The sequence below is a fragment of the Cyprinus carpio genome, chromosome A13 (genome assembly GCF_018340385.1).
Source record: "Cyprinus carpio isolate SPL01 chromosome A13, ASM1834038v1, whole genome shotgun sequence".
NCBI classification, from domain to species: Eukaryota; Metazoa; Chordata; class Actinopteri; order Cypriniformes; family Cyprinidae; genus Cyprinus; species Cyprinus carpio.
Genome location: NC_056584.1, coordinates 10,166,203 through 10,191,405, shown reverse-complemented (window position 1 = coordinate 10,191,405; position 25,203 = coordinate 10,166,203). Strand labels below are relative to the sequence as shown.

The 25,203-nt window shown below is 37.9% G+C and overlaps 1 protein-coding gene across 1 annotated transcript; it reads left to right on the top strand.

Moving 5' to 3' along the window:
- Positions 1 to 389: 389 nt before the first annotated feature.
- On the top strand, positions 390 to 24,521 carry LOC109071491 (dynein axonemal assembly factor 9-like). Its single transcript, XM_042768717.1, is given in 38 exon segments — positions 390 to 469; positions 4,099 to 4,178; positions 4,304 to 4,429; positions 8,116 to 8,240; positions 8,661 to 8,757; positions 8,844 to 8,950; positions 10,336 to 10,413; positions 10,510 to 10,611; positions 10,985 to 11,040; positions 11,143 to 11,278; positions 11,400 to 11,467; positions 11,469 to 11,479; positions 11,566 to 11,602; positions 11,679 to 11,762; positions 12,366 to 12,443; positions 12,795 to 12,839; positions 12,945 to 12,990; positions 13,070 to 13,178; positions 13,271 to 13,341; positions 13,506 to 13,556; positions 13,757 to 13,847; positions 13,923 to 14,026; positions 14,532 to 14,678; positions 14,802 to 14,887; positions 15,021 to 15,122; positions 15,371 to 15,491; positions 15,609 to 15,697; positions 16,013 to 16,150; positions 16,599 to 16,724; positions 16,909 to 16,946; positions 17,455 to 17,590; positions 17,667 to 17,753; positions 17,841 to 17,947; positions 18,666 to 18,740; positions 19,613 to 19,788; positions 20,106 to 20,171; positions 20,273 to 20,366; positions 21,198 to 24,521. Coding segments are annotated over 38 exon segments (3,450 nt in total). The 5' UTR covers positions 390 to 419; the 3' UTR covers positions 21,308 to 24,521.
- The last annotated feature ends 682 nt before the right edge of the window (positions 24,522 to 25,203 follow it).

Below are 25,203 nucleotides of genomic sequence, written 5' to 3'. Positions count from 1 at the left end.
AAGCTGTTTTGTAATGTAAAACGTTTTTTTTATTCGCATAAAAATATTTTGACCGAGAATAACATTGCTCGAGACACTGGTCATAATTCTTCCTTCGAGCTCAGCGGAGGAGGAGGAGGCAAACGTGTCATTCTTTTGTTTGATTTTGCAGTAAATGTGTTCAGTAACAACTCTTTTGACAAAGTGATAAATAACTGTCACAAACAATGTTGATTTTCCATCACGGGATGGCACACTGTCTGTCCTCTAACTCTGTGCAACGCTGGAAATTACGACTCCCCCTCCTTGAGAAAATGGTATGCGCGGTTCCTAAGCACTCCAGTCTGTTGTTCTCTCTCCTACAGTGAATCATTAGCTTACGAAATAGACTAAAGACATCAAAAATATTTACAAATACCAAAAAGCTTTAACGAACGACTATGGCTGCTATAAGGAAAAACAAATCTCCTATAATGACCGCTGCCGTAAGGTAATCATTTTTCGCCGTTTATTTTCCTGCCGGTTATATTATAGGCACGATGTTTTTTTTTGTTATTTTATTTCAAGCAAAAAAGACCGTTGCTGAGGCTCGCGGGCCAACCGTCCGCGCTCGCCTCCTCCACCTACGTTACGTTACTGTACAGACATCCTTTCAGAAGAAGAGGTTTCCGTGTAGTACGACGCAAATATTACCAGTTATTCAATAAAAATGTAATTAGCTACCAGATGATTGTCGTTCAGCGAATTGTCGAGCGCCCCCGCCTACCCCTCAGCGTGAAACCATTATTCTCGCTTGATTTCTGATCCCCGTCCCCTGAGACACTAACCCCGTGTCCAAGATCACGGTGTCAGCATAGGAGCACTGTCAGCATGAGCTTATATGAGCTTAGAGATATAGATTTTGGAATGAATATAAAACGTCAAATCATTCGTTGCTTCATTCGGTCATTCAGTGGTTAATTTAGGATGACCGGTGATATTTGAATTCATTGACGAGACTGGACGAGGCTTGTCTGTAAATCCATGTTAGTTACACGTATTGTATTGAATATGCGTATATTAAAATAAATAGTACAGTAATAAAAATCTTGATCTTGACGTTATAGTCAGTAGTCTACATATGCGTTGCCATTATATGAGATCTTGGCCAATGATGAATGGACCACAAAACCAGTATTAAGTGTCAGTTTCTCGAAATTGAGATTTATACATAATTTGAAAGCTGAATAAATAATATTTCCATTGATGGATAGGACGATATTGGGCCGAGATACAACTATTTGAAAATCTGGAATCAGAGTGTGCAAAAAAATCTAAATAGCCTATTGAGAAAATCACCTTTTAAGTTGTCAAAGTTAAGTCCTTAGCAATGCATGCTACTAATCAAAAATGAAGTTTTGATATGTTTACAGTAGGAAATTTACAAAATATCTTCATGGAACATGATCTTTACTTAATATCCTAATGATTTTTGGCATAAAAGAAAAATGGATAATTTTGACCTGTACAATGTATTTTTGGCTATTGCTACAAATATACCTCAGCAACTTAAGACTGGTTTTGTGCTCCAGGGTCACATATGGGGAATTTGGGGGTGGAGGGAGGGACACCATGTTTCTCACAAAGATTCTCAGATAGGAAAGCCTTTTTTTTGTGGACTTTCTTTTCAAGGAAATATGCCTCTTGACTCTCAGCACCTTATTTGATAATATTAAATTAATAATTCAACCAAAGATGAAAATTCTGTTATTATTCACACTGCCAATCCAAACTCCTACACTGTTAACTTGTTTGTGGAACTGAAAAGTAAATAAAATTTAAGAATCCTCTCTCAGATTTTTCCAAACAACAACAGTGTGTAGTGACCACTCAATGACACCTTTCACAAACCAATTGCAAATATTTTTTATGAAAGAGTAAACTATTAAACATATAATCTGTGAATAATAAAATGCCATTAAATACAGAGGTCCTGTATGACCTGAGTTCTTTTATCAATGTATAGTGCTTGTTCGTGTGTCCTTAGGCAGGCCTTGCTACACTTGGACAATTAGATACAAATCGATATCATTCTCCTTTTTGTATTTTACGCACTTAAAGGGTCATGAAACCCTCTGTTAGTTCTCACCAGTTTTAAAAAATGCTTAAAAAGTGGGCGTGGTGCACTGCTGCTTCAGTTTCTTTTCGCTCCCATCGAGATAAAAACAGAAATAAATACACAGCCATTTGCACTCTGCATCGAAAACATATATATGAATGCACTGTTGCACCTCTGAGAACTTTTAAGGCTTATTCTGTGGCGTTTATATAAGCCTTTTGACTGGTTGTGTCATAGAGCTGTAAAAACGGTTATGCTCACCATTACAAAGAATCGTGTTTGTGCTGAACTCTTCTTCGATCCATGACCGTTTCTATCAGTTAATGTGCGGGATGTCATCTCACAGTCTGAAACTTCTGTCATAGCAAATCAACACATGATGTTGTGAATAATTACGTTGTCTTCTATTATGTGCAACACAAACACCTCTGCTAAAATCTCAGAAAAAGTAGTCTGGGGTTTCATGACCCTTTAAAGCCGCGTTCACACTAGAATTTGAGCATGCAAAAATTATTTGGACACTGCAGTTCATTCACGTGATGTCACACCCACACCCACCTGGAGGGAAAAACAAGGTTTTCGTTCTCTGACCGCCAGTTATTTTTACGAGGTTTGCATTAAGTAGTAATGTAGTAAGACTGTGATATTTAAATGCCAAATTCATCAAAACCTTATTGGTGATGCAGACTTTGCACAGGCAAGCAGATGAACCCAGAATATAAATGCAATATTCAAAGTTTATTATTTAATATTTTCCCATAGGAAATCATTATAAAGAAGACACTTAACCATTAGCGCATTGCATTCATATTCAAGCTCATCTGCTTGCCTCCATAAAGCACACCTCATCAATAAGGTGTACACTGAATTTGATCTTTTAATATCACTGTTTTAAAGGCACTTTAAGTGTTTTCACATTAAACGTTTTAGAATGTCATGCTGTTGTTAATTGAAATATTGTGGTGGGTGCTTTATATGTATTGCAAAAGGTCAAAACTTGCATTTATTTTATCCTTTTGAGAGGTGATCTAAATATTTGTGGATTGGAAACAAATTGACAGGCTTGTGCTGCAGTTTGACGGATGTTTTGCCCACCAGATCTTCGAGTCAGTCACGTGACTGAAAACTATAAATGGCCATCATCCTGATATAACATCACACTCAACAGCCTCTTTTTTAAAGACATAATTCAGTATATAATACATCCAAAATGTAAAAATATATAATCAATGCAATCCTGCAGATTTTAAGATTGTGTTCTTGTAATTCAGCTAAGAGCTCACGCTGATCTTCTATGGGCCACACATCTTCACATGAAACAAATTTGCAGTTCAGTTTAAATGAAAACAGGCCCCACATTACTAACCCAAAATCAATTAAAACTGTTAGATGTTCGTTCATGAGTTCACCAGATCAACACCCTCCAGTGACAAACCATCAGAATTAAGAAATGTTTGGAAACCAAGGTTTGAAGCAAAATGAAGTATCAAAGCCTCAGTTTCTGAATACACGAGTTTGATACATGCTTGAAACAAAACATTCATAAATGTTTTGAAACTTCATGAATCAGTGTTTCAAAAGCACTCATCACTAGTTAGGACACAAGCAAGAACCAGTGGCATTTGGCGTCCTTGATTTTTTTTTTTATATTTACATCAGTGCAGATGACTGAAAGATTGATTATCAATAACAACTTAAATTTAAATCTTTGTCTCACAGATATATCACAGGACTTCAGAACACTTGGAATATTGTGAATGAGTCACATAAACTACTTTTATGTTGCTTTTATGGTATTTTATGTTGTCTTGGTGCTTGACGTCCCCTGGTGACTATTAAGTGTCATTGCATAGAAAAAAGCTGCGTAAAGTGTTGGACAGACATGATGGTGAATAAATTATGACAGAATTTTCACTATATGAGTCCTATTAAGAGTCTTTCCTTCTTTCCTATTTTGTGTAATGCAGAATTGTATTGTTTGAACCATGTTCAGTGAATGTAACACAGTGCTGTTCTTGCAGCTGCTCCCGCTTACGGCAGGTCCAGGCTCTGCTAAGGGATGATGTTAATACAGCTCCAGATGGCATCCTTTGCTCCCTGGGTGAGTATGTTAATTAATATCACCTGTGTTCTTTCACTCAAATGATCTTTACTCCAAAGAGACAAGCGGAGATGACTTGCTCCAGTGAGCCACCTGTCAATAATATGCTGTATTTAATTTTTCAGGTATTGACAGCCGCTACAATGAAGGCTGCAGCGAGCTGGCCAGCTACCTTTTCTGTGGGTTGTATAAACACAGCCATTTTGACATGGAGCAGATCCCAGATGACTTTCCAGAGGAAGTGCTGGATGGTACGACAGTAACATATCCATTCATATTCACTAATAGTGTTAAAAAGCTGTTTTATTGCAGTCAGTCATTCTGGGCTGGAATGAGCATCTTTGTTGTACATATACAGTGGGTACAGAAAATGATCACTTGCCTTTAAAATAGTCACATTTTATTGCTTTGCAGCCAGAAATGAAGATGGACACAGTTTTTGTTTTATCGAGCTGTATTTACTCAGTGCAATTTATAACATCCAAGTGAAAGATATAACACCAACATGTCAGAAAAAAACAATCAAACAAAAAAAATAAATAAATAACTGAGTTGGAAAAAGGATCACCCGCTTGTATCAGTATTTTGTTGAACCACATTTAACTTTAATTACAGCCTTTAGTCTGTCTCTGTTTCTACTGACTTTGCACATCTAGACATCTAGACAGATATGTGCTCACTCTTCTTTGCAGAATTGCTCAAATTCAGTTAAATTTTACGGTGACTGTTTGTGGACTGTAGTCTTCAAGTCATTCCACAGATTTTCAGTGGGGTTTAAGTCTGGGCTCTGACTAGGCCATGCAGTGACATTCACCTTTTCTCCTTCAGCCACTGTGTGCTCAGTTTTGCTGTGTGCTTTGGGTTATTGTCATGTTGGAAGGTAAACCTTCTACCCATTGACAACTTTCTGCCAGTGGGCAGGAGATTTTCCTCAAGAATTTGACAGTATTTTGCCCCATCCATTTTCCTTCTATCCTGACTAGTGCTCCAGTCCCTGCTGCAGAGAAACACCCCCAGAACAGGATATGACCACCTCCATGCTTTACTGTAGGAATGCTGTTATTTGGATGGTGAGCTGTATTGGATTTCCACCAGACATATCATTTGGATGCTGAGACCAAATAATTCAATTTTAGTCTCATCTGCCTCAGAATCATCAAAGTGAACAAAAACCAGTCATAATTCATAACCAGTTCTGTTTTTTGAAAACCGTGAGCAATTGTCGTGTTCTGATGATTCAGCGTTGGGAACCAGGATGTCACAAACCAAATAACAGAAACGCCGCCCTGCTTCTTTAATTACTGAGCACATTGTTTCAAAAAGTTTCGCACTGACAGACTCGCCGCGCCGCATGGTGTCTTTAACTGCCAAGCACGTTTTCCCATGACTGCGCCTTTGCCTGTGCATGTCATGATTGTCTGACGTACATTACCGTAAAGCGTGCAGCAACTGCTGGCACTAAACCCTGCTTCTTTATATTTGTCCCATATTGTCATTAAATGACGCGACTTCAACTTGGACCACTAAATAAATAGACTGCTATTGTTATGTAAGTATGAGGGTTAGATTGTTTAGTGTACAGGTCATTTCAAGAGTGATAAACAAAGTGATAGAAAATATTTATTTCCATGCATTTTAAATGTTTAAAAATGTGGAAACCACTCATTGCATCAAACCATCTCCTAACTGCATTATTATTTTTAAAACAGGGGCTTTATGGAGAGTGTGTATATATATGGTTATAAGTAGAACAGTTAATATTTCATTAATTTAGGGAAATGAACAAGTGTCTTAGTCCTCAAGGGACTATTTGGCCAGCCAGCTTATTCCTGCTTGAAAAGCAAAATGTTATTGATAGTGTAAAAAACATCAACTTTGAAGCACATGCTGACTGATAAACTAGCATTACTCAACATTACTTACTACCTTCCAGCAACACTTCATTCAATGAAGGAAAAATAGTAAAAAAAACATAATAATAGTTCATTTAAATGGAACCGTTCATTGAAACCAGAAAATTTGTATACTGTAATATATGTTGAATTTTGACATTGCCAACCTTTAAATTAATTTGACTGTAAGTAATAAACAGTATTGAGCATTGAGTAGTTCAGTATTGTGCATTTTTCCTTACCACTATTTTTTTAATAGTTGTTTAATGATTTTAATGGAACCGGAATCAGAACCAGAACCGGAAAATGTCTAACGATTCCCGACACTAGTACCAAATCCCTTCCACTTCTTAATAGACTTCACTGTGCTTCTAGCCATTAATAAAGCTTTTGAATTTTTTTTGTATCCATCTCTTGACTTGTTCCTGTCCACATCTTTATCCCAGAGATCTTTTAACAGTGCCTCATCCACAGGCAACCCATTTTGTGTGCAGGGAGGGGCATTTTTTTGTGTGAAAAATATGAGCAGCATGGCACAGCGGTTTATATGTACCATAAATGGATAAATATTAATTCTGCTGTTAAAATCAAATAAAGAAACGGTGTAGGAGAGTGGTTATTATGTGCAAACAGTGAGAAACTCTATATTTGTGCAGTGTGTGCATGTAAAAAAAAATTAATAAATTCTGATTTGAAGCTTGTGACATATAAACATGCACATCAACCCGATCACTTTATTTAGCGTTCATGTAATAAACACTACATTCAGATTCATCAATCGGAATGAATTCAGTCCGATTGAACCAAAAATTGTGCATGTAAATGTTGTCAGTGATTCTGTTTTTTTATTTATTTATTTGGTGTTATATCTTTCACTTGGATGTTATAGACCCCTTAATCGCCTACGTCACTGTGACGTCACCGCTCTAGCTGGAGGCAAAACATAAGGAAGAACTCATAGCAGGCGCGCTAAAAGTTTGAGGTTTTGACTTTAAAATGTCGTCTTGTTGTGTTTTTGGCTGCAAGAATAGAAGGAACAGCACTTTTGGTTCAAAACTAAAGTTTCACCGGATCCAGCCCGACATTCCTTCACAGAAATCAAGAAGACAATTGTGGTTGAATGCAATACGGCGTACAGACTAGACAGAGACGATCATAAATAATGCTCGTGTTTGCAGTGCACACTTCATATTAGGTAAAATAATCTATGGATATGTACTGGTGTGTTGGTTTAGCTAGTACAAATCAGCAAGTTTATGTTTTATAGGTGAAAAGTCGCCAACCTTCAGCGCACTAGCTAGCTTAAATGTTAAACAAACATACAGCGATAGATGTGTGTGCCATCCTTTGAATGGTCTCTTAAAATAATCCACATTGCTAATCATAGTTAGCCCAGCGATAGGTTACATTAGACAATAAGCCTTGACAAAACTCCCCAAACCACCCGAAAGTAATTCATATGTTTGTCTAGGAAATATCCAAAACCTGGTTAAAATGTTTCCAATGAGAACAAGATACAAGAACTACACCAGGCTTAGCTAAAAATAAATAAATAAATAAATTAGGCTACTGTAATGTTATCCACTTGTCATTATATTTTTGGTCAGATAACCAGTTCGGTCAGTGAACTGAGTGATCAACTGAATTAAATGGATAAATGTATGCTAACTCCCAGTGATTTTATTATTATTTTTTTGTCACGGCCCCGCAGAGTCAGTGACTGTACATATTCGGACAGTTCCGAACCTTCTTCTGCATCCATGTTTAATAAATCCCTCCTAAAACGTGCTAGTTTACACTTGTCAACATTGCGTCCGCGCCTCTTTTTGCCTCCAGCTAAGCCCCGCCCACCCGGAGACGTTGCAATGTTTACAAACTTTTAAGGGGTCTATAAGTTGCACTGAGTAAATACAAATGGATAAAACAAAAACTGTGTCCGTCTTCATTTCAGGCAACAAAATTTGATCATTTTAAAGGGGGGTGATTCTTTTCAATACCTACTGTATTTTACTTGGTACTCTTGTTGTATATTTGCTTATTCCTAGATGTGATCATCCTTATTAAGGCGGAGAGTGTGCATCTGTACTGCAACCCAGTAAATTATGGGTACCTGCTTCCCTATGTATCTCACTGGAGGAATCTGCAGCTCCATTGTCTGACCGAGACAGAAGTAATGATCTTCAGCACTGCTTTTCATGATCTCCACACCTCTACTTGGGATGCAGCATTATTAAAATTCAGGCTGATTTTCATGTGATGGCAGATTTTATCTGTGTGTCTAATAATATAATAAAATATAAATATTATAATATAAACATAATTTTTTTTAAATATTATAAAATAATAAAGTATAAATAAATTAATCTTGCTATAGATTACAATTATCAGTGTGATCAAAATTTTGTTCTTCTTACATATTAACTTTAAGTGAGCGTTAGATGATGGCAAAGATCATCTAAATGTTAAAATAGGGAAAATGAGCATAAACAATTAAGTATTCAATATTGGATGATATATATCCAGTATTGGCTGTCACACACTTACATTCATCTGCTTACTGTTTTTGTTTTCTCCTTTTTTTATCTTTCAGTATGAGGATGAAGAGGTTGCAGAGGAATTTAAAATATCAAGTTTTGTGTCCATGGTTCAAGACTGCCGTTGCCTTGGAATCCCCTACAGTGCACATGGTAAGCATGTGATGCACTGATGAAGGCACTGCAAAAGCATTGTACTTTTAACCATCATGTTTATGGTTGATTCATATTTTTCATAGGCCATGTTCAGAAGTTTGACATGTTCATGTTGGAGAAATGGCCCATCATTCAGGCATTTGCCTTGGAAGGAATTGGGGTTGGAGTGTTTTTCACCATGAAATATAAGGTTTTGTATTTATACTCTATGACCTTTACTTATACATGACTAATGGGTTATATACAGATTTTATAGTTATCATATGATTGATATTAGTGTAAGTACAAATAAACTAACACACCCAGGAATAAAACCAACACAAAATAAAATAGTTACTGTTATCATTGTTTTTGATCTGTTATCTTGTATTCTAATAAATAAGCTTTTATGACACCAATATTTTAGATACCAATTAAATTTTACAATTCTCTATTTCAATTTCGATACCACAGCAAAAATCACTAGCCAGAAATAAACATAAATATAAAGTTTAAACATTATTAAAGACAAGTGACAGCCAGTAAATAAGAACAAATTACAAGTTATAGCACAATTAAATATAGGTCTATAGCACAAAAATAGAAATTAAATGTTTTTATGAAAAGGTTTTTATGTTTGTAGATATTCAGGTACAGAAATTGAAAAATCACATATAAAATAACATTTGCATATTCTTCACTCTGTGTTGCACCTTGATTTTAATCATGAATTGGAAAAAAAGTTCAATGTTTGATTTATATAAGATGTAAATCTGAAGCAAAAACAGAATGACAGCAGGCGGTGCTTATGGTTTCCTTGGTTACCATGGATATTAAGACTAATTTAAATGCATTATACAGAGACAAAATGAAAAGAAAATGACATTTCTGGAAACAGTCAGTTTGTTCCCCTCAGAAACACATTAATATAAAATTAAATATTTGGATTTTCGTCCTACATTTCGTGCATCGTGAACAGTGATCTTGTTCTGCCTGCTATAGTATTTTCTTCTCTTTGTGCCCATCTTCAGCATCTCTGGCCTCTGTTAATGGCCGTTTACAGACTAAGGATAATAATGACGTAATATTTCCACAGTGCAGTTTATGTGCAAGCACGGAACAGAAGAGAGTCTGAAATAAAACAAAAAATGTCCGGTAGATCGGTGCATCTGTACTTAAGTGTATAAATTCAATATAGATTACTCATTGTTAAAGCTACAAAGTTACTTGCCAGGACAGGTGTTTTGACATACTTTTGTATGTATTTGCCTGTTAGAGGCGGCCTGTGCTTGTCAGAGACAAGACTGTCTGTGCGCACACTGTTCACACAGAACACAGTATACGAGTACTGAAAGGAGTTGTCTTTCTTGCCCAAATGAGTTGAGTTTTTAAATTAACAAGTCTTAAAAACACATGCAAATTATAAAATGCTGTTACGACGCTGCAGTGGCCAGAACGGGCAAGAGACAAATCCGTCTACTGTCCCGAACGTCTTTCACGCTGGCCCCGGGCCATCGGGCAGTCCATATTGTCGAGCCCTGACACCTGTTGTTATTGTGTCCTTCACCAAAATCGTTTGTTTCTTGCATCTTATAGCTCACAGATGTCAGTCAGAGGCTTTGGCAAGTCTACAACAGATTGGATCCAGTGTCTCTGGACTGCCTTCTCAATGAGGTAAATCACTTGCATATATTGAAGCTTGATTTTTAGTCAAATGCCCATGCACACATTTCTTTCTTATACATGAGTGAATGTGATATTCTCTCACAGGACCTTCAGCTTTTTGAAAGACAGTGGAGCTGTCTGTTCTCCAGTTTGGAAATCGAGAGTTCACTTTCCATGCAGGAACTGTCAGAAGCCCAAGTTGCAGAGGTGCTGATGGTTATATTATCACTACCATAATTTTGCAACCATTTAAAGTTCAAATAAAATCAAAGATGGTTTATTTACATTCAGATGACATCACCTAGGACCTGGAAAAATATTAATTATTAGTTAAATAGCTATTTAGGCATTGTAGTTCTCCATAATTGACTGCATTCTCAAATTTACTCAATTCTGGTATGGAACGGCCACTTAAATGGTCCCGATGGATAAAATCAATTCCAAATTAATCAAGTCACTTCCTGCATGTTTTTTTCTTTTTTATTATTGTGGTTTCATGTTGGCTTTAACAGCCACTGAAAATATTGTGTTGGATATGATTCCTTGTGTGATGCTGAATCTCATTTTCTGTGTCTTTCAGCCTTTCAGAACATATTATTCGCATGGTCTTATTTCCAGCAACATCACAGACAAGAGGTAATTACATTGGCTACAGTAGCTCTTATTTCAAAAACATTCTGCAGGAATTATTTTCTCTTTGTAAGGCAAGTAATGAATTTTACATTGGTTGTACGCCAGTAAAAGCAGGCAGCCATTTGTGTTGTTTGGGAGCCACTCTACTAAGGAAGATCTGGAGAACTACTGTTTCACCTTCCCTTCTGAAGGACACCAGGTTCGCAACACTGGCCCTGGTGGGGGTGTTGCCAAACACATGGTGAGAGCTCCATACAGCGGCATGATGACTGAGACTTCGACTTACATAAAATCCTTGACTTCCTTTATGTATTGTCCTACATAAAACAATGTAATAGGTGTATTTGTTACCTCTTTCACAGCTGCTGCAATGTGTGGCTCCTAAAGGGCCACAAGCCTGTGCTCGAACCTATTTCTTTGGAAGCACACATCCCATACTTGGGTTAGTGAAACTCTAAAAAATATTTTAATGAAATCATTTTTAGTTTTTCTGCACTGTCTCATAAGTTCACTGTTTTAATCTGACAGGAAATGACAACACCCAGCAGAAGGGCACAGATCTCCAGTAAATACTCCATTCATGCTTTGTCCTGTGTTTTGATGATTGGATTGGTACTAAAGGTAGACCTATTGTGTTGCAGGCTGCTTTCACATATCTACTCAGCTGTGGTTCAGTCTGTACTAGCAGGAATCAAATGTTTCTCCATCAGCTCCAGTGTTAGTAAGGTAAGAATTAAATTACATGGGCCCTCTTTAGCATAACTGTAACAAACATTGATATAGGATTTACATTAAAAGTAAAGCTTATTTACAAATTAAATTAAAAGGCAACTTAAGATGGGAAAGGCAACTTAAGAGGCAGTCTTTGAATGAGGGTAAAAAATTTTATTTCAGCAATAGCCTTCTGATAACTATAACTAACTACAGATACATAAAGGGGCTATTGTCCATTGTCACGTGTAGCATTGCATGAACAACATAGCAGAACAGTGTAGTCCATACCAGAACTATAACAGTAACGAAATATCGCTGTAATTACTTTCAGAAAGATTTTGTCCAGCTGATAAATGTTAAAAACATTAACAGCCAATCAAAATCTTTTCTACTTGTTCACAGAACATAAATGAAATGCCTTCTTAGAATACAAAGTAAACGCAAAGTTATCGTCCATTCGTATGGACCCTAATATAGTTATTGTTATAGTTTTTATTCTTGGCATGAACGAGTCCTTATACTGTATCAGTAATTTTATGATGCCACCATTACAGATTTAGAAAGAGTTTTGCTCAGGTTATCAATTTAGAAAATGATGCACACATTTTTATTTCGGCGAAGGATGTAGCAGAGCAAACGTTTCAGCTGGCCTTGGACAACTTTGGGTTGATTCCGTACAGGGGAGCTCTCAGGTATGCAATGCACACAGAAATGAAAGAAATGGCCCAGAAGATATCTGCAGACCTTTTGACTTTTCTGAGCTGATTTGGTGGTGAATTCTATGGAATGGATTTAATAGGGAGGTGAAGGATGATCAAATTATCCAAAACACACAGGGGGTAGAGAATGTGTAGAATTTCTGACAGAGGTTCCAATTCTGAAATCTGCATAACTTTCTGTGGGGTTCTGAGCTTGCAGATTCCTTGTGGGACTTGGCTGTTAGACAGTGGTTGTTAAAAGTGAAGTTATATTTATGTTTCACTGTAGGACACATTTTGTGCTTGCTCTGTGAATTGAGACTCTACTTTTTCCGTTTAATTCAGATCCAAAGCTGTGTTTAGCATACAGGCTGTCAACAATGAAGGAATGTGAGTTTCTATACACAGATACAGCTATTCCCTTCACCTTCACACGTAATACTGCATTATGCATTTTCCACTTTCTGTATTTCATAATAATCTTCCTTTAAACAGAATCATTCCCCTCAGTGATGAGGACAGTTGCTTTATGGTAAAAACTGTGAGTATAAAATTTTTCCATCACAGCTACAGCTTTTTATTGTACTGCAAATTGTATTAAATGGCTGACTCCTCCACAGGCATCCATGATAGTGCACGATATACCAGATCTCCAGTGTGGAGGAAACCTGGGTTCAATAGTTTTCTCTGAGTCCTTTCTAGTGTCCAGCATGTACATTCAGCAGAGGGGTAAGAATCTGTTCTGAGTATTCTGTTGGAGATTAATTAAGTTCTGTTAAACACAGGTCATGTGAGATTGTAAGGCACTTCTTCTCCTGCAGATGGTGCTATTTGCTCTGACAGCTGTTACACTGTGCTCACCTCCTCAGTTCCTCGCCATGTCTGCTGGCTGGTATAGTGGACTCATTGTCTCTCTGCACAATTTGTGCAGAAATGTGCATTTCTGGTTAACAACATGATAAATTATGCCAAAATAATATTTGAAAAGTACTATTATGAATTATATATTTTTTATTGAATGCTGAGTTAACTGATTCAATGACTTCTGTGTGATAGGTCGATGAGGCTGATGTCAGAATGTCTGAACAGGCTCAACATCTACTGAAGGTGAAGTTTTACAGTGCAGTGGTTTGTACAAACCATTGAAGCTCCATTCTCATGCTGTACTAACTGCTATATATACTTTAATAGCTGTGTGTGTGTGTGTGTGTGTGTGTGTGTGTGTGTGTGTGTGTGTGTGTGTGTGTGTGTGTGTGTGTGTGTGTGCGTGTGCGTGTGTGTGTGTGTGTGTGTGTGTGTGAAAACAGGAAGAGGATGGTACATGTTTGGGCATTCCTCTAACAGTGAAAGACTCTGTCTACATGTTCTCTAACAGCCTGCTGTCTACACCTGAGGAAGGTCAGATTTCATGATAGGTCATGGATTCAGGTAGTCTTTGTGCATATAGGCATTAATGTGTCTATTGTCCTGTAGGGAAACTGGTGTTTTTCTCTGAGGGAATCTTGTTTGTGCATCCTCATCACGGCTCCATTACACTCTCTATGAGTCACATCAACACCATTAAACTCTGTGATGGGGTGAGCAATGCTCTCATTCACAATATATTTGGGGTCAAAATGATTTCTTTAAAGGAATCAATAGTTTTATTTAACAAGGATGTATTAATTTGATCAAAAGCTTACAGTACATTGTTAAAAAAGATCTCTGTTTCAAATAAATGCTGTCATCAAACAGAACAACTGTTTTCAACTTTGATAGTTAAAATAAATAAATGTTTTGTAAATACCAAATCAGCAATTTAGAAAGATTTCTGAAGGATCATGTGACACTCAAGAATGGAGTAATAATTCTTAAAAAACATAACATCAAAAACACTAAAAAAATAAATAATAAAATATATTAAAACGGGAAACAATTATTTTAAATTGTAAAAAATATTTCACATTTGTATTGTTTTTACTGTATTTTGGTCAAATATATACAGCCTTGTTGAGTGTAAGAGACGTTTTCAAACCCTTTGAACGGTACCCTATATATCATCAATATTGCTTTGTCTAAATGTATTTAATGTTGTTTTCACAGGGCTCTCTGTCTGATATTTCAGTGCTTTTCATCGAGTATCAGACCTCTTTGCTTCCACACCTTCCATTCCCTTTACACAGTGCTGATTTCTCTCTGGCTATTGCTCTGCTTCCCAAAACCAAGAGCTACAAAAGCTTCTATTCACAGGTGCTCACACACACACACACATACATACATATGCAGGTGGAACATTTAGGTTTCTGTCGTCCTGCAGAGTTGTTGCATTCTGTTTAGCATTTGGTTGTAAACGAGTTGTGATATGATTTTCAGGTCCTGCCAGCTTGGCGTAAGTCAGACTCTGGGCTGAGAGTGCAGCACGTCCTCAGCGATCAGCTGAGCCCTGAGCACAAGAGCATGTGAGTTAACACTTCATTCTGCATCAGCCCAGCCAACAATATGTAGCCTGATTTGTTAAGAACTTTTTGTGCTTGAGCCCCGAGGTATCATGATGTGGCACATAAATGTATCCAGTGACGTGTTTCTTCTCAGGTACTCCAGGCTTTTAAAGCTTCATGAGATACATACACCAGCGGCAAACAGCCAAAGAGCTGTTCTGAAGACTGCTTATCCACAGCTGCCAGAGCATGACAGGTAACACACATATACACACTTCCACCCTGTCCTAACTAGGGATGACGTGACAGAATGTCTCTTTTTTTTTGAGTTTTTGACCTAACCAGCTATGACTATGACAAGCAACAAGACAGTTTGCCAATTGCTTGGTTTCTGTCTGTCAGTGGGGTCCAGATTTCTGAGCCCACTATTGAAAATGGTGCTGTCATGCGTTGAATATGCTGCTCTGCTCATGCACGTTGATGACTATCACATTTTCTCCTCAGGTTCCTACAGCATTTTGCTATCAGCAGCAGCGTGGGTGAAGAATCTGTCTGTAGCGACCACTTGTCTACTGTGTTTTCAGACACAGCACCTGAAAACAACAAACATGAATGCAAGAGAAAGGTGAAATGCTTGTGTTTAAATGTAATACAGTCATACATAATTTAGCTGACGGGTCAGGCTGGAGGAAACAAAGCATATGAATAATAATAGATAATAGATATGTGTTTGTTTGTGTAGATGGTCCTCACTATCATCACAGGCTTGCCAGGCAGTCATAAGGAGAATCTTTGTGATTTCTTGATGGAAGTTAATCAAAATCGCGCCAGGTGAGAGAACAATCAAGATGCCATGAACTATAACCGTAATCATTATAACTGTAGTGTTGGGTTACATTTTAGATTGGATGTGGCAGATTCCTAGTGAGTGATATTTCTGACTTTCTACCATAATGATTTTTGCTGCACTGCCATTGGAAGATCATTAAAGTCAAATGGCAATTTGTAATTTGTGTTTTACTGCATTTATCCAAATAGAAGGTTGGAAATTCTGACTGAGTTCAATGGAAAGCATCTTGAATGTTAGTGCACTAATTTCTGTCTTTATACACTTATACTCCTAAATGAGGACTGTTTGATTGACAGGTGGGAGGTGTTTTGCCCTGCTCTGGAGAGCTCTGAGGAATTCAGTGCGTCACACCTTCAGCGGTACCTGAGCAGCCTTCTGGGCAAACAGAGGAAGACAGATCTGAATACATCCAGAGTTGTGCTGCTTATACCAGGGTGAGACAGACATGAACACTGAGTCTCAAAACCTTGAGGATCATGTTTATTAAAGCTGCTCACTATTGATGAATTTTACAACATTCACACTGTTATTGAACACTGAATGGACTTGAGGCGAATTACAACATTGTTTCTTTCTTTAGAGCTGCTTATAGCTGAATTGAACTCGTTTCACAATTGATGAACTTTGCACAGATATTGAACTAAATCAACACTAAACTGACTTGAGCTGAATATTGACTCTTTTGTCTTGTTAGAGCTGCCTTACAGGAGAATCTAAATTTGTCTCATATTTAAAAAGAATTTGCGTCATTGATTCTGTTATTACTTTGAAGCTACTTTGAAACAGTCTGTATTATATCAAGTAAAGGTGACTTGACTGTTCTGAGATGTAGCCGGTGATATGCAAGAAACAATTTAATGAGTTTTAATGTATGTGTTATAGGTACACCGATGTGCTGGATGTAATCCAGGCAATCACGGCTCATCCAGACCCACAAGTTCACAGCCGAGTGACAGTGGGTGCCGTCTCAGCATGTGTCAACCCACTCACATCCTTCATCACACACAGGCAAGAGTTTTTCCACATGACATTCATCACACATACTTTTCCAGGCAAACACTTGCAGTTCAGATAATAAGAATTATATGTAATTATGTCATTATAATGTAAGTCTCTAAAGGGCCAGTTAACACACTTTAATTTCCCTTGTTTGATGTCGTATCTGAAGCTCTCTGAAACTGCTTTTTTACAGGCTTCTCTTCCCCAAGCTCCTGGAGCAGTGCAGTCAGGGTGAGTTTCTCTCAATATAGCGCTTGTGTGTGGATGTTGCAGAATAGATGATCAGATCTGTCACTGTTGTGGGGTCGTATCATGTGGAATCAAATTTCCCTGGATCTTTGGAGATTGAATATTCTTTGTGCTATAAAACCTACCACAATTTTCAGAATTTGAGACTTCCTCTTTACCTTGAAAAAGGGAATTTTTGAAACTAAATTTTGCACATTTGCACATCAACAATGCTTAATTGGTGTTCAGCAACATCCTTTATCTGCATATCCCTCTGAAGAATCCCATGGTTAGAAACCAGCGACCCTGATAATTTCAGTCTGATATGAACAATATCAATCAAAGTGTACTGAGTGTATGAAGAGAGTGAGACATCACCAGTGCGCCCTTAATTAAAGCAGCCTCATTTAACCTCAGTGCTCTAGGGGAATTGCCCCTGCAATAAGTGCACTGTAAGTGGCTTTGGATAAAATGTCTGCTCAATGATTCCTTAGATAAGTTTCTCTTTTAGGCGTCGTCAGCAATGTTGTCTTCACGGGTTTGACTACTGAGCAGAAGCATCCACTTCTCAAACACATGCAACAGCTGATCCGCGCAGCCAATCCCAGCACTGCATTTATCTCAGCAGAGAAAGGGGCAGTTAAAAGATTTGTACTTTGATAATTCTTTGACATGCACACTCAATTCTAATGGTACTTATGGATTATTTTTTGGTTATTGTAGGACTGAAGATATAAGGCTTATCCTGAATGACAGTGGTTTCTCACAGTCTCATATGATCAATGCACGATACCTGCTGTATCCTGGCTGGTAATATATTTTTGTTCTCTACTCTTCTCAGTGTATGTGTGCGTACACATAGGTGAATGTTTTGGACTATACTATGTATTGTTTCAGGTGGGAAGGCAGGTTTGCTTCTGGAAGTGGCTCATTGTCTATGTCTCAGCGTTGTGTTGAGTTCAGTCGTCCATTGGAGAGAGCATTATTTTTGCAACGCTGCAAAGGTAAGCATCTGGAATAAGTTGAATTTAAGTTTAAGATGAACTACTAAGTTTCTAAAACTAATGCTAAAATAAAAACTGCTAATAAAATAAAAAGCTAATTCAAAATAATAATAATAATAGTATAGAAACAATACTAAATAGCACTGGCACAGATTAGAATGACATGAAAAGTTATACAAATATTTATTATTATTATTTCCATTCTAAACTATTCACACAGCATTGTAAGAGGTTCTGAATAAAACCCTCAATCTGTCATGTTGCACAAAAGACAACCTTTTAGTTTCTGTTAAAATATATATATTTTAATTAATGATTAAGCAAGTAAATATGGTCAGATGCAGTGAGATGTGAACACCACCTCCTGAGATTATCTGAATTTTGCATAATGCATCAATGCTTTATGTTCATTTTATGGCATATTTATTTAAAACGACTTTATTTTGAAGCCAATTTGTGATTTGTGATTTAACATGCAGGATGATTGAGGTATTTTTAAATCATATCAATCCGATCAAATAATTGTGATCAGGTGATTATGTAATAATTGTGAGAGGCCTAATCATCAATGATAAATATTCAAGAGGGTTTAATTAAAGTGATTGCTGTCAGTATATGTAAGGATGCTGGACTACCATGTGCTAAAAATGGAAGTATAAAGAGTAAGTGATCAAAAACAACACAACTTACTGTCTCTCTGTCTGTTTTCTTTTCTTAGCTTTGAAGTCTTCTATCAAACCCAGTCCTTTCACAGGAAACATCTATCACATCAGTGGGAAAGTGCTATTCTCTGGTAGGGCAGTCGGTCTCTATAACCTCCTCCAAATCTGTCTTAATATGAGGTTTTTTATGGGAAATACATACATACATGACATAGTCACAAATCAACTTTGATTGTCTATAAAATATGTATTGTTTGATTCCAGGATGTCTCTTGCTCTGGTTTTGTCTGTGTAGTTAATGTATGATTTTTCTATGAGAAGTAGTAGGCAGGGGGCCTGTGGGGTAACAGCACACGGTAGGACTCACCTCTAAATCCTAAAAGTGATGTGGCCCGCACATATCTGTTCTTACTTTGGGCAGATTGACAGAATGGAGCGAGTTGAGTGATTTAACAAACCTTTGGAGGGTTTTTGACTCCTGTTTCTTTGAATCTGTGGTGTAGTTGCATGGAGAGAGTGGGCAGATTGACAGAATGGAGCGAGTTGAGTGATTTAACAGAGCCTGAGTTAAACCACGTTAGATAGTGTAGTTCATTTAGGACCCATACAGTCCGAACATCATCTGTGATGCCTAGTTGTCTCCATGAATCATCTGTGTTTTGTTATAGAAATCTTTTTTATTTTTGGTGCCTATGTTCGGTTTGGTGTGTGATTTGTTTTCAGATCCCTGTAAGTTGATTTTTTTCGTAAAACATTTTCGTAACACTCAGTGCATTGTGATCAGTTGTTTTCAAGTTTGACTCCTTGCTTGTTTGTAGAGTGCAGAGTCGTAGTCCACACTGCAGAGGAATGATTGATGGGATGGATGGCTGTTGGCACGCCATGCTTAGACATAGCTCCGTCTGAAGACATGTTTGATAAATTAGTGTGCAGCATGTTGGACTCAGTGAAGTGTGTGTGTGTGTGTGTATCTGACTGCATGCGGTGTCTGTTTTCACTGTAGACAATGACAGACAGATGGTGGTAAACTGTAACTCTATCAGTGGGAATGTGACCATTGCCCCTGATCAGGGGACTCACCATGGCCCACGGACAACAAACAACTGTTATCTAATGTTTCACGGAGTGGGGCTCACGCAGGAGGGGCTGAAAGACTGGCTTCGGCATTGTGCCAAACAGGTAAATTCTCATAGGTAGGAGCAGGTGGAATCCGCAGGCTTCTTCCATATTTTCTTCCCTGATTTTGTGGGAGGAATAAACATTGATTTAAGCATAGTAAAATGTGTGCTGAGGGCGACAACATATCGGTAGGTGAAAGCATTATCATATACCCCAAAATACTTAATAAACAATTTTATGAACTACTGTACATGCAATTCTGCAGGGTTCTGTGAGCACAGATTCCTACATAGGCCTATAAGAGAAGGCCATTTTAATGAAATCATAATCATTTGAGGGTTAGGGCTTTAAAATGTCAGTGTTTTTGTGTTTCACAGAAAGTGGAAAAAAAAGTCAAGAAGAATAAGAGGACACTCACCCCACAGGAGATCAGATACATTCATGTGAGTATAGACACACTTGCGCTCACATCTTTTCATTAAATTAGCACCAAAGCAAATAGTTTATCTAACACTTTAAATGTTTTCATCTTATGTGTCACTAGGTGAAGAGACACCTTGATCCTCTCCCTCCTGGTTACTTCTACAACGGTCATCACTTTGTCAGTTTCTTTGGAGAAAAGCAAAACTTCCATCCTCGTATCTTTAAATTGTAGTACAACTTTTTAACCAGACGTAGTGTTGAAATTTTCTGTGTTACACTACTGTTCAAACTTTTGGGGTCAGTAAGATTTTTATTAATTAATTTATTTTTAATGAATACTTTTAGTCATCAAGGATGCATTAAATTGATCAAAAGAGACAGTAAACATAATGTTACAAAATATTTCTATTTCAAATAAATGCTGTTCAAATCACCATATTAGAATGATCTCTGAAAGATCTTGTGACACTGAAGATGGGTAATGCTGAAAATTCAGGAATAAATTACGTATTAAAATAGAAAACGGTTACGTATTAAAATAGTATTACTGTTTCACTGTATTTTTGATCAAATAAATGCAACCTTAGTGAGCATAAGAGATTTCCATTAAAAGCATTTAAAAATCATATCAACCACAGACTTTTGAACAGTAGTGTACTTTTAACCTAATGTCTGTATACTGCAACAGTAGCATGCTGTTGATTACCACAGACAATAATTTCAACTCGTCCCAATGTGTAAAATAAACGAACGGGAACGTGATGTTTACTTTTATTAATCCGATAAGTAGGCTTAATGTTTAATCAGGAGTGTTGAAAAGCAGCACATTTGCAAGGCTACGCTTTCATTAAAAGTGTATTACTGTAAATGCATTTATACACACTGAGGCATCATTTAATATTGCTGTCAGTTGTAATCAGCAGCATTAAAAATTAATATAGAATATTGACAGTATTGAATATTATTGTGTGTTTGTCAGAACCAATGTGTTTATGTTATTCTTGTGTTGTCTACCACATGTTGATTCCTTACATGCGTGTGTTCAGTGTTTGATCAGTTCATTGATGAATACGTGCAGGAGGCCAATAAGGAGATTGAGCGCTTCAACAGAGAGGTGGACCTGCAGACCTCTTCGACCCATAATCCCCTCATCTGACAAATTCACTTTACGGGGAAAGAGAGGGGAGGGTCACTTTACAATCACTAACGTCCACGATCCAATTACCCGCTCAAAAACCATCCATTTCATACGTTAGAATGAGGGATTTGCTGTTGAGGGATGGAGAGGATTTAGCTCACAGCCAGGAAGAAATATCACAGCCTAATGAGAGATCCTTTGCCCAACATACCATGACTGTAAATAGTACCAGTGCCCTGAGAAAGCTGAAACGCTGTTGTGTAAAACAGCACTGCTAAAGCCCAAGATGTGTCGAAACATTCCTGTAAAGAAAAATATTTACTCTTTATTATAAAATAGAAGGTGAACAGAAATTCGATGCTTATATTTAGGGTACAAGGGAAGCCCAGATCATTACGCTCTCTGTTCATACTGTAGTGCTGAAACTCCATGCTGTGAAGGTTGTTCTACTGTAATTCCAGTGCAGACATATTGAGCTGAATCGTAATGAAGGTTATCAGTGAGGCTGAAAGTGATCAAACAGAAGGCTCATTTCCAGCCATGTGCATCTGGAAAGCCAGGTGCACTGCACCTGCCCTCAGTCAGCCTCTGCCAATCTATCGACCCCCGCTGTGTGGATCAGGGCTGAGGATCTCTCATGTGCTGCAGTTCTCTTTTCAGCCATTCTGAAGTGATTAACTGACACTCTGGTGCTTCAAGTCACCCCATTTTGGGAGGGTTAGGGAATCAGGGTATGATGGAGGGTTTATAGAGCTTCTAATGTGTTCTTGATCAGATTGACTTGTTGTTGTTGGGTTTGTGTGTAGCACCAGGGATCGGTTTGGTGTGTTAAACCCATGCTTGCTGAGCATGTGTTGGTACAAAGGTGTGGCAGAAGCAGAATTAGTTTGCTTATATCACCCCTGTACTTACTAGATCCGTATCATTCGGTATTACGGTCTTATTTTAACTCTATCTTGGGCTGTGTGTCATTCTATGCATGTTTACTTCAACTAATCACACACAGCAGGTGAGCAGCAGTGTCTTGTGTGTATATACACACACATTTGACCTTTTGTGTACAAGACGAGCCTTAAATGTAATGTTTTGAAACAATTACAGCGCTAGTAAAGGAGCAAAAGGATGCACTTCCAAAGAAACCCTGACACTGCTGGTCTCCTCTGTGATGCAATATACTGTACCGGTGTTAATACGCTACATGGTTAGCAGCTCTTTCACCAAGCCATATTCACTCTTTTGTCAGAGTTACTGTGGAGATTTATGAGCTACATAGTGCTAATGTTGCTATGGGCCATTTAATGTTCCTTTGGAGATTTATAATATGGTAACTTTGCCTTTATGTCTCTTGACACTTCTGTACCTTGTCAGTATGCAAGTGCAGTTTTACTCAAGGCCGCCCTGTTGTGAATAAACTCTGAAAGGACATTGCTGAGATGTAGATCCGTGCTAAACCGACAAGCAAAGAGAAACCGACTACTCGCTAATAGGTGACAGGGCCTCAGAGGTAAGCAGTCACTTCATGAGTGCTGAAACACAATCAGTGATATGCCGCAGAGCCACACACACACTCATATAGCTGGTGGTGTTGCTGTTAGTCGGATTCTACACAGCAGCTGTCCTTAAAGGGTACAGGGCTACGTAACACTTATATAATGTGTAGTTCAAAGTAGAGGCCATTTTTAGCACATACTATCTGCATGTGTTAAGATGTCTTATCAAGTTCTATTTATGCTAACTGAAATGCCTTTCACCAAACTGGACCAACCAAGAAAGAAATAGCAAGAGTTCGATCTATTTTTCATATTGGAAAAAAGTGGTTTATCTTTGCAAATTCTATTTTTCTAATGCTGTGAAATCAATTAAATTGGAGCCAGATGATAGTATTCTTTAGGCGAAGCAGATTCTCTCCCGTGAGAGATATTTGGCTGCCGCTGCAGAGTCTTGGCAGAGAGCAGGGGCATCCCCTGGCAGAGCCAAGCGCCAGTGTTGGTGAAAGGATATGAAGAGTTGTTTGTCTATGTAAGTGTAAAGGGCCAGTAAGGGTCTGCTGAGTAACAGAAAGGCACTGGAGGGCCACCGTGTAAAACTCAAGTAAAATTGGGCCGATGGTTTTCAAAAGACTTTTGGTCATAGATGAGCACTATGAATCTGGATTTTGTTCCTCATCATAGAGTACTCTAGTGAGGCCCGCCAGAGGCAGTTCCAGATGTTATGTGAACCCCCTCTGGCCCGCACAGCTGTGCTCGTGGAGCTGAAGTTAGAGGAATAAAACAGAATTTGGTGGAAAGATTTATGACATGAATATGTCAATAATAATCTGAAATTAGCGGCTGCAATGCTGTTCAGATAGAAGGGATAGATTTATCTCTTTTTCGTTTTGTTTTGCTGAACACAAACAGGCCTGGGTTTTCCAAAAGGTCAGACTTTCATTGAAAAGCACTTTTTTAACATCGTCTTTGGTAGCGACCTATTAGTATTAGATAAATATTCTGACTTTCAGTGGTCACTGAAGGCTTGTTCCTGACCAAAATGTTTTACCTTGTCCAGCCCCTAAATCTGGTCGTTGTTTTAATAACCAACCAGAGGATGAATATTATTCAGACAGCATGTGTCTTGTGTTCTCAGGTGTCTTGTAGAGTTGGCAACACCAGCATTGAAGTTTTCTTTCAAACGTCCATCACAACTGGCCTATATTTAGTGCATTTTGTTGTGGATGAATGTGCTGTGCTTCGGGGGCAACAGTAAAATTAGGACAAGCTAAAGGGCTAAATTATTTCCAATTGCTGCTGCCTGAAAATTGAAATAGCTAAAAATAGATATAAGTTATTTGCACAAAGCTAAACATGCAACCATAAGGTCTTACATTGGCGTTTTGGGGAAACATTGGACCTTTCTGACCCAGAGGGAAAATGGGGAATTCATATAGATTCCCAAGTCTTTATCTCAGTTTCAGAATATCCAGTACTTGGAGTTAATGATATTTTTGATATCTTCATAACTGAACAAGATTTCAGATGGTTATACTTGAGAAGTGCCAAAACTCCTTAAATAACTTTTGTTTTTGGTAATATTTTTGTTTAAAGGGTTTAAACAAAAGTTTGTTGAAAAATCTCAATTTGAGTGTCGTTTGCACAAAACTACTGTAACTCGTGTTTTCTCCTGTGACTGATGCTTTTTCTAATATATATGTTGTATTTATGACAAAATAACCCATTAAAATATTTATAAGCTATTTCCGTTGATGAGTTATTTTTATTATCGGTCATTCGCAGTGGTCTGCTCAGTGAAACAATGCCGGCAAACAACGTCTTCTGACAGAAACAGCCTGGAAGAGAAGTGTGTTTGTGTGTGTAAGGTTATCAATTCAGAAGTGGATTTGTCACATGATGATAACATCTTTTAGGATGCCAAGCCCAGTTTAAACACTAATCTCAAAGGCCGGCAACAACAGAAGCTATTTATAACTTAGTATGTGTATCTGTAATATGTAATCGAGCACTGTTTTGTGTGCCAAATCTACCAAACACATCCTTTTCCTGGCCTTTACTTTGGGTCCCTGCCAAGCCCACCTTCCAAGATACTTGTATTCAATCCACTGAGACTACTGTAACGCGCCCAAAAGATCTACACATGCTTCTCAGCCCATCCTTGGCCATTTATACAACCTGCACTCGGCTCCAAAGTGGGTCTAAACAATGCGCTCACCCTCTTGCAGATACAATACCCACATTTCTTTTAACTTGCATCAGGCTCCCTTCATCTGTCCCTGGAGACAGTACCCACCCTTTGCAGACATTGCAGCCATTGTTTCTCACTGGCCACTGGGACGAGTTCAAGGTTTCATTTCTGATGCACTGACTGGTTATGACTGCATCACGTAAACCTTACTAAGGTCTGTTTGTCTCCCATGACTC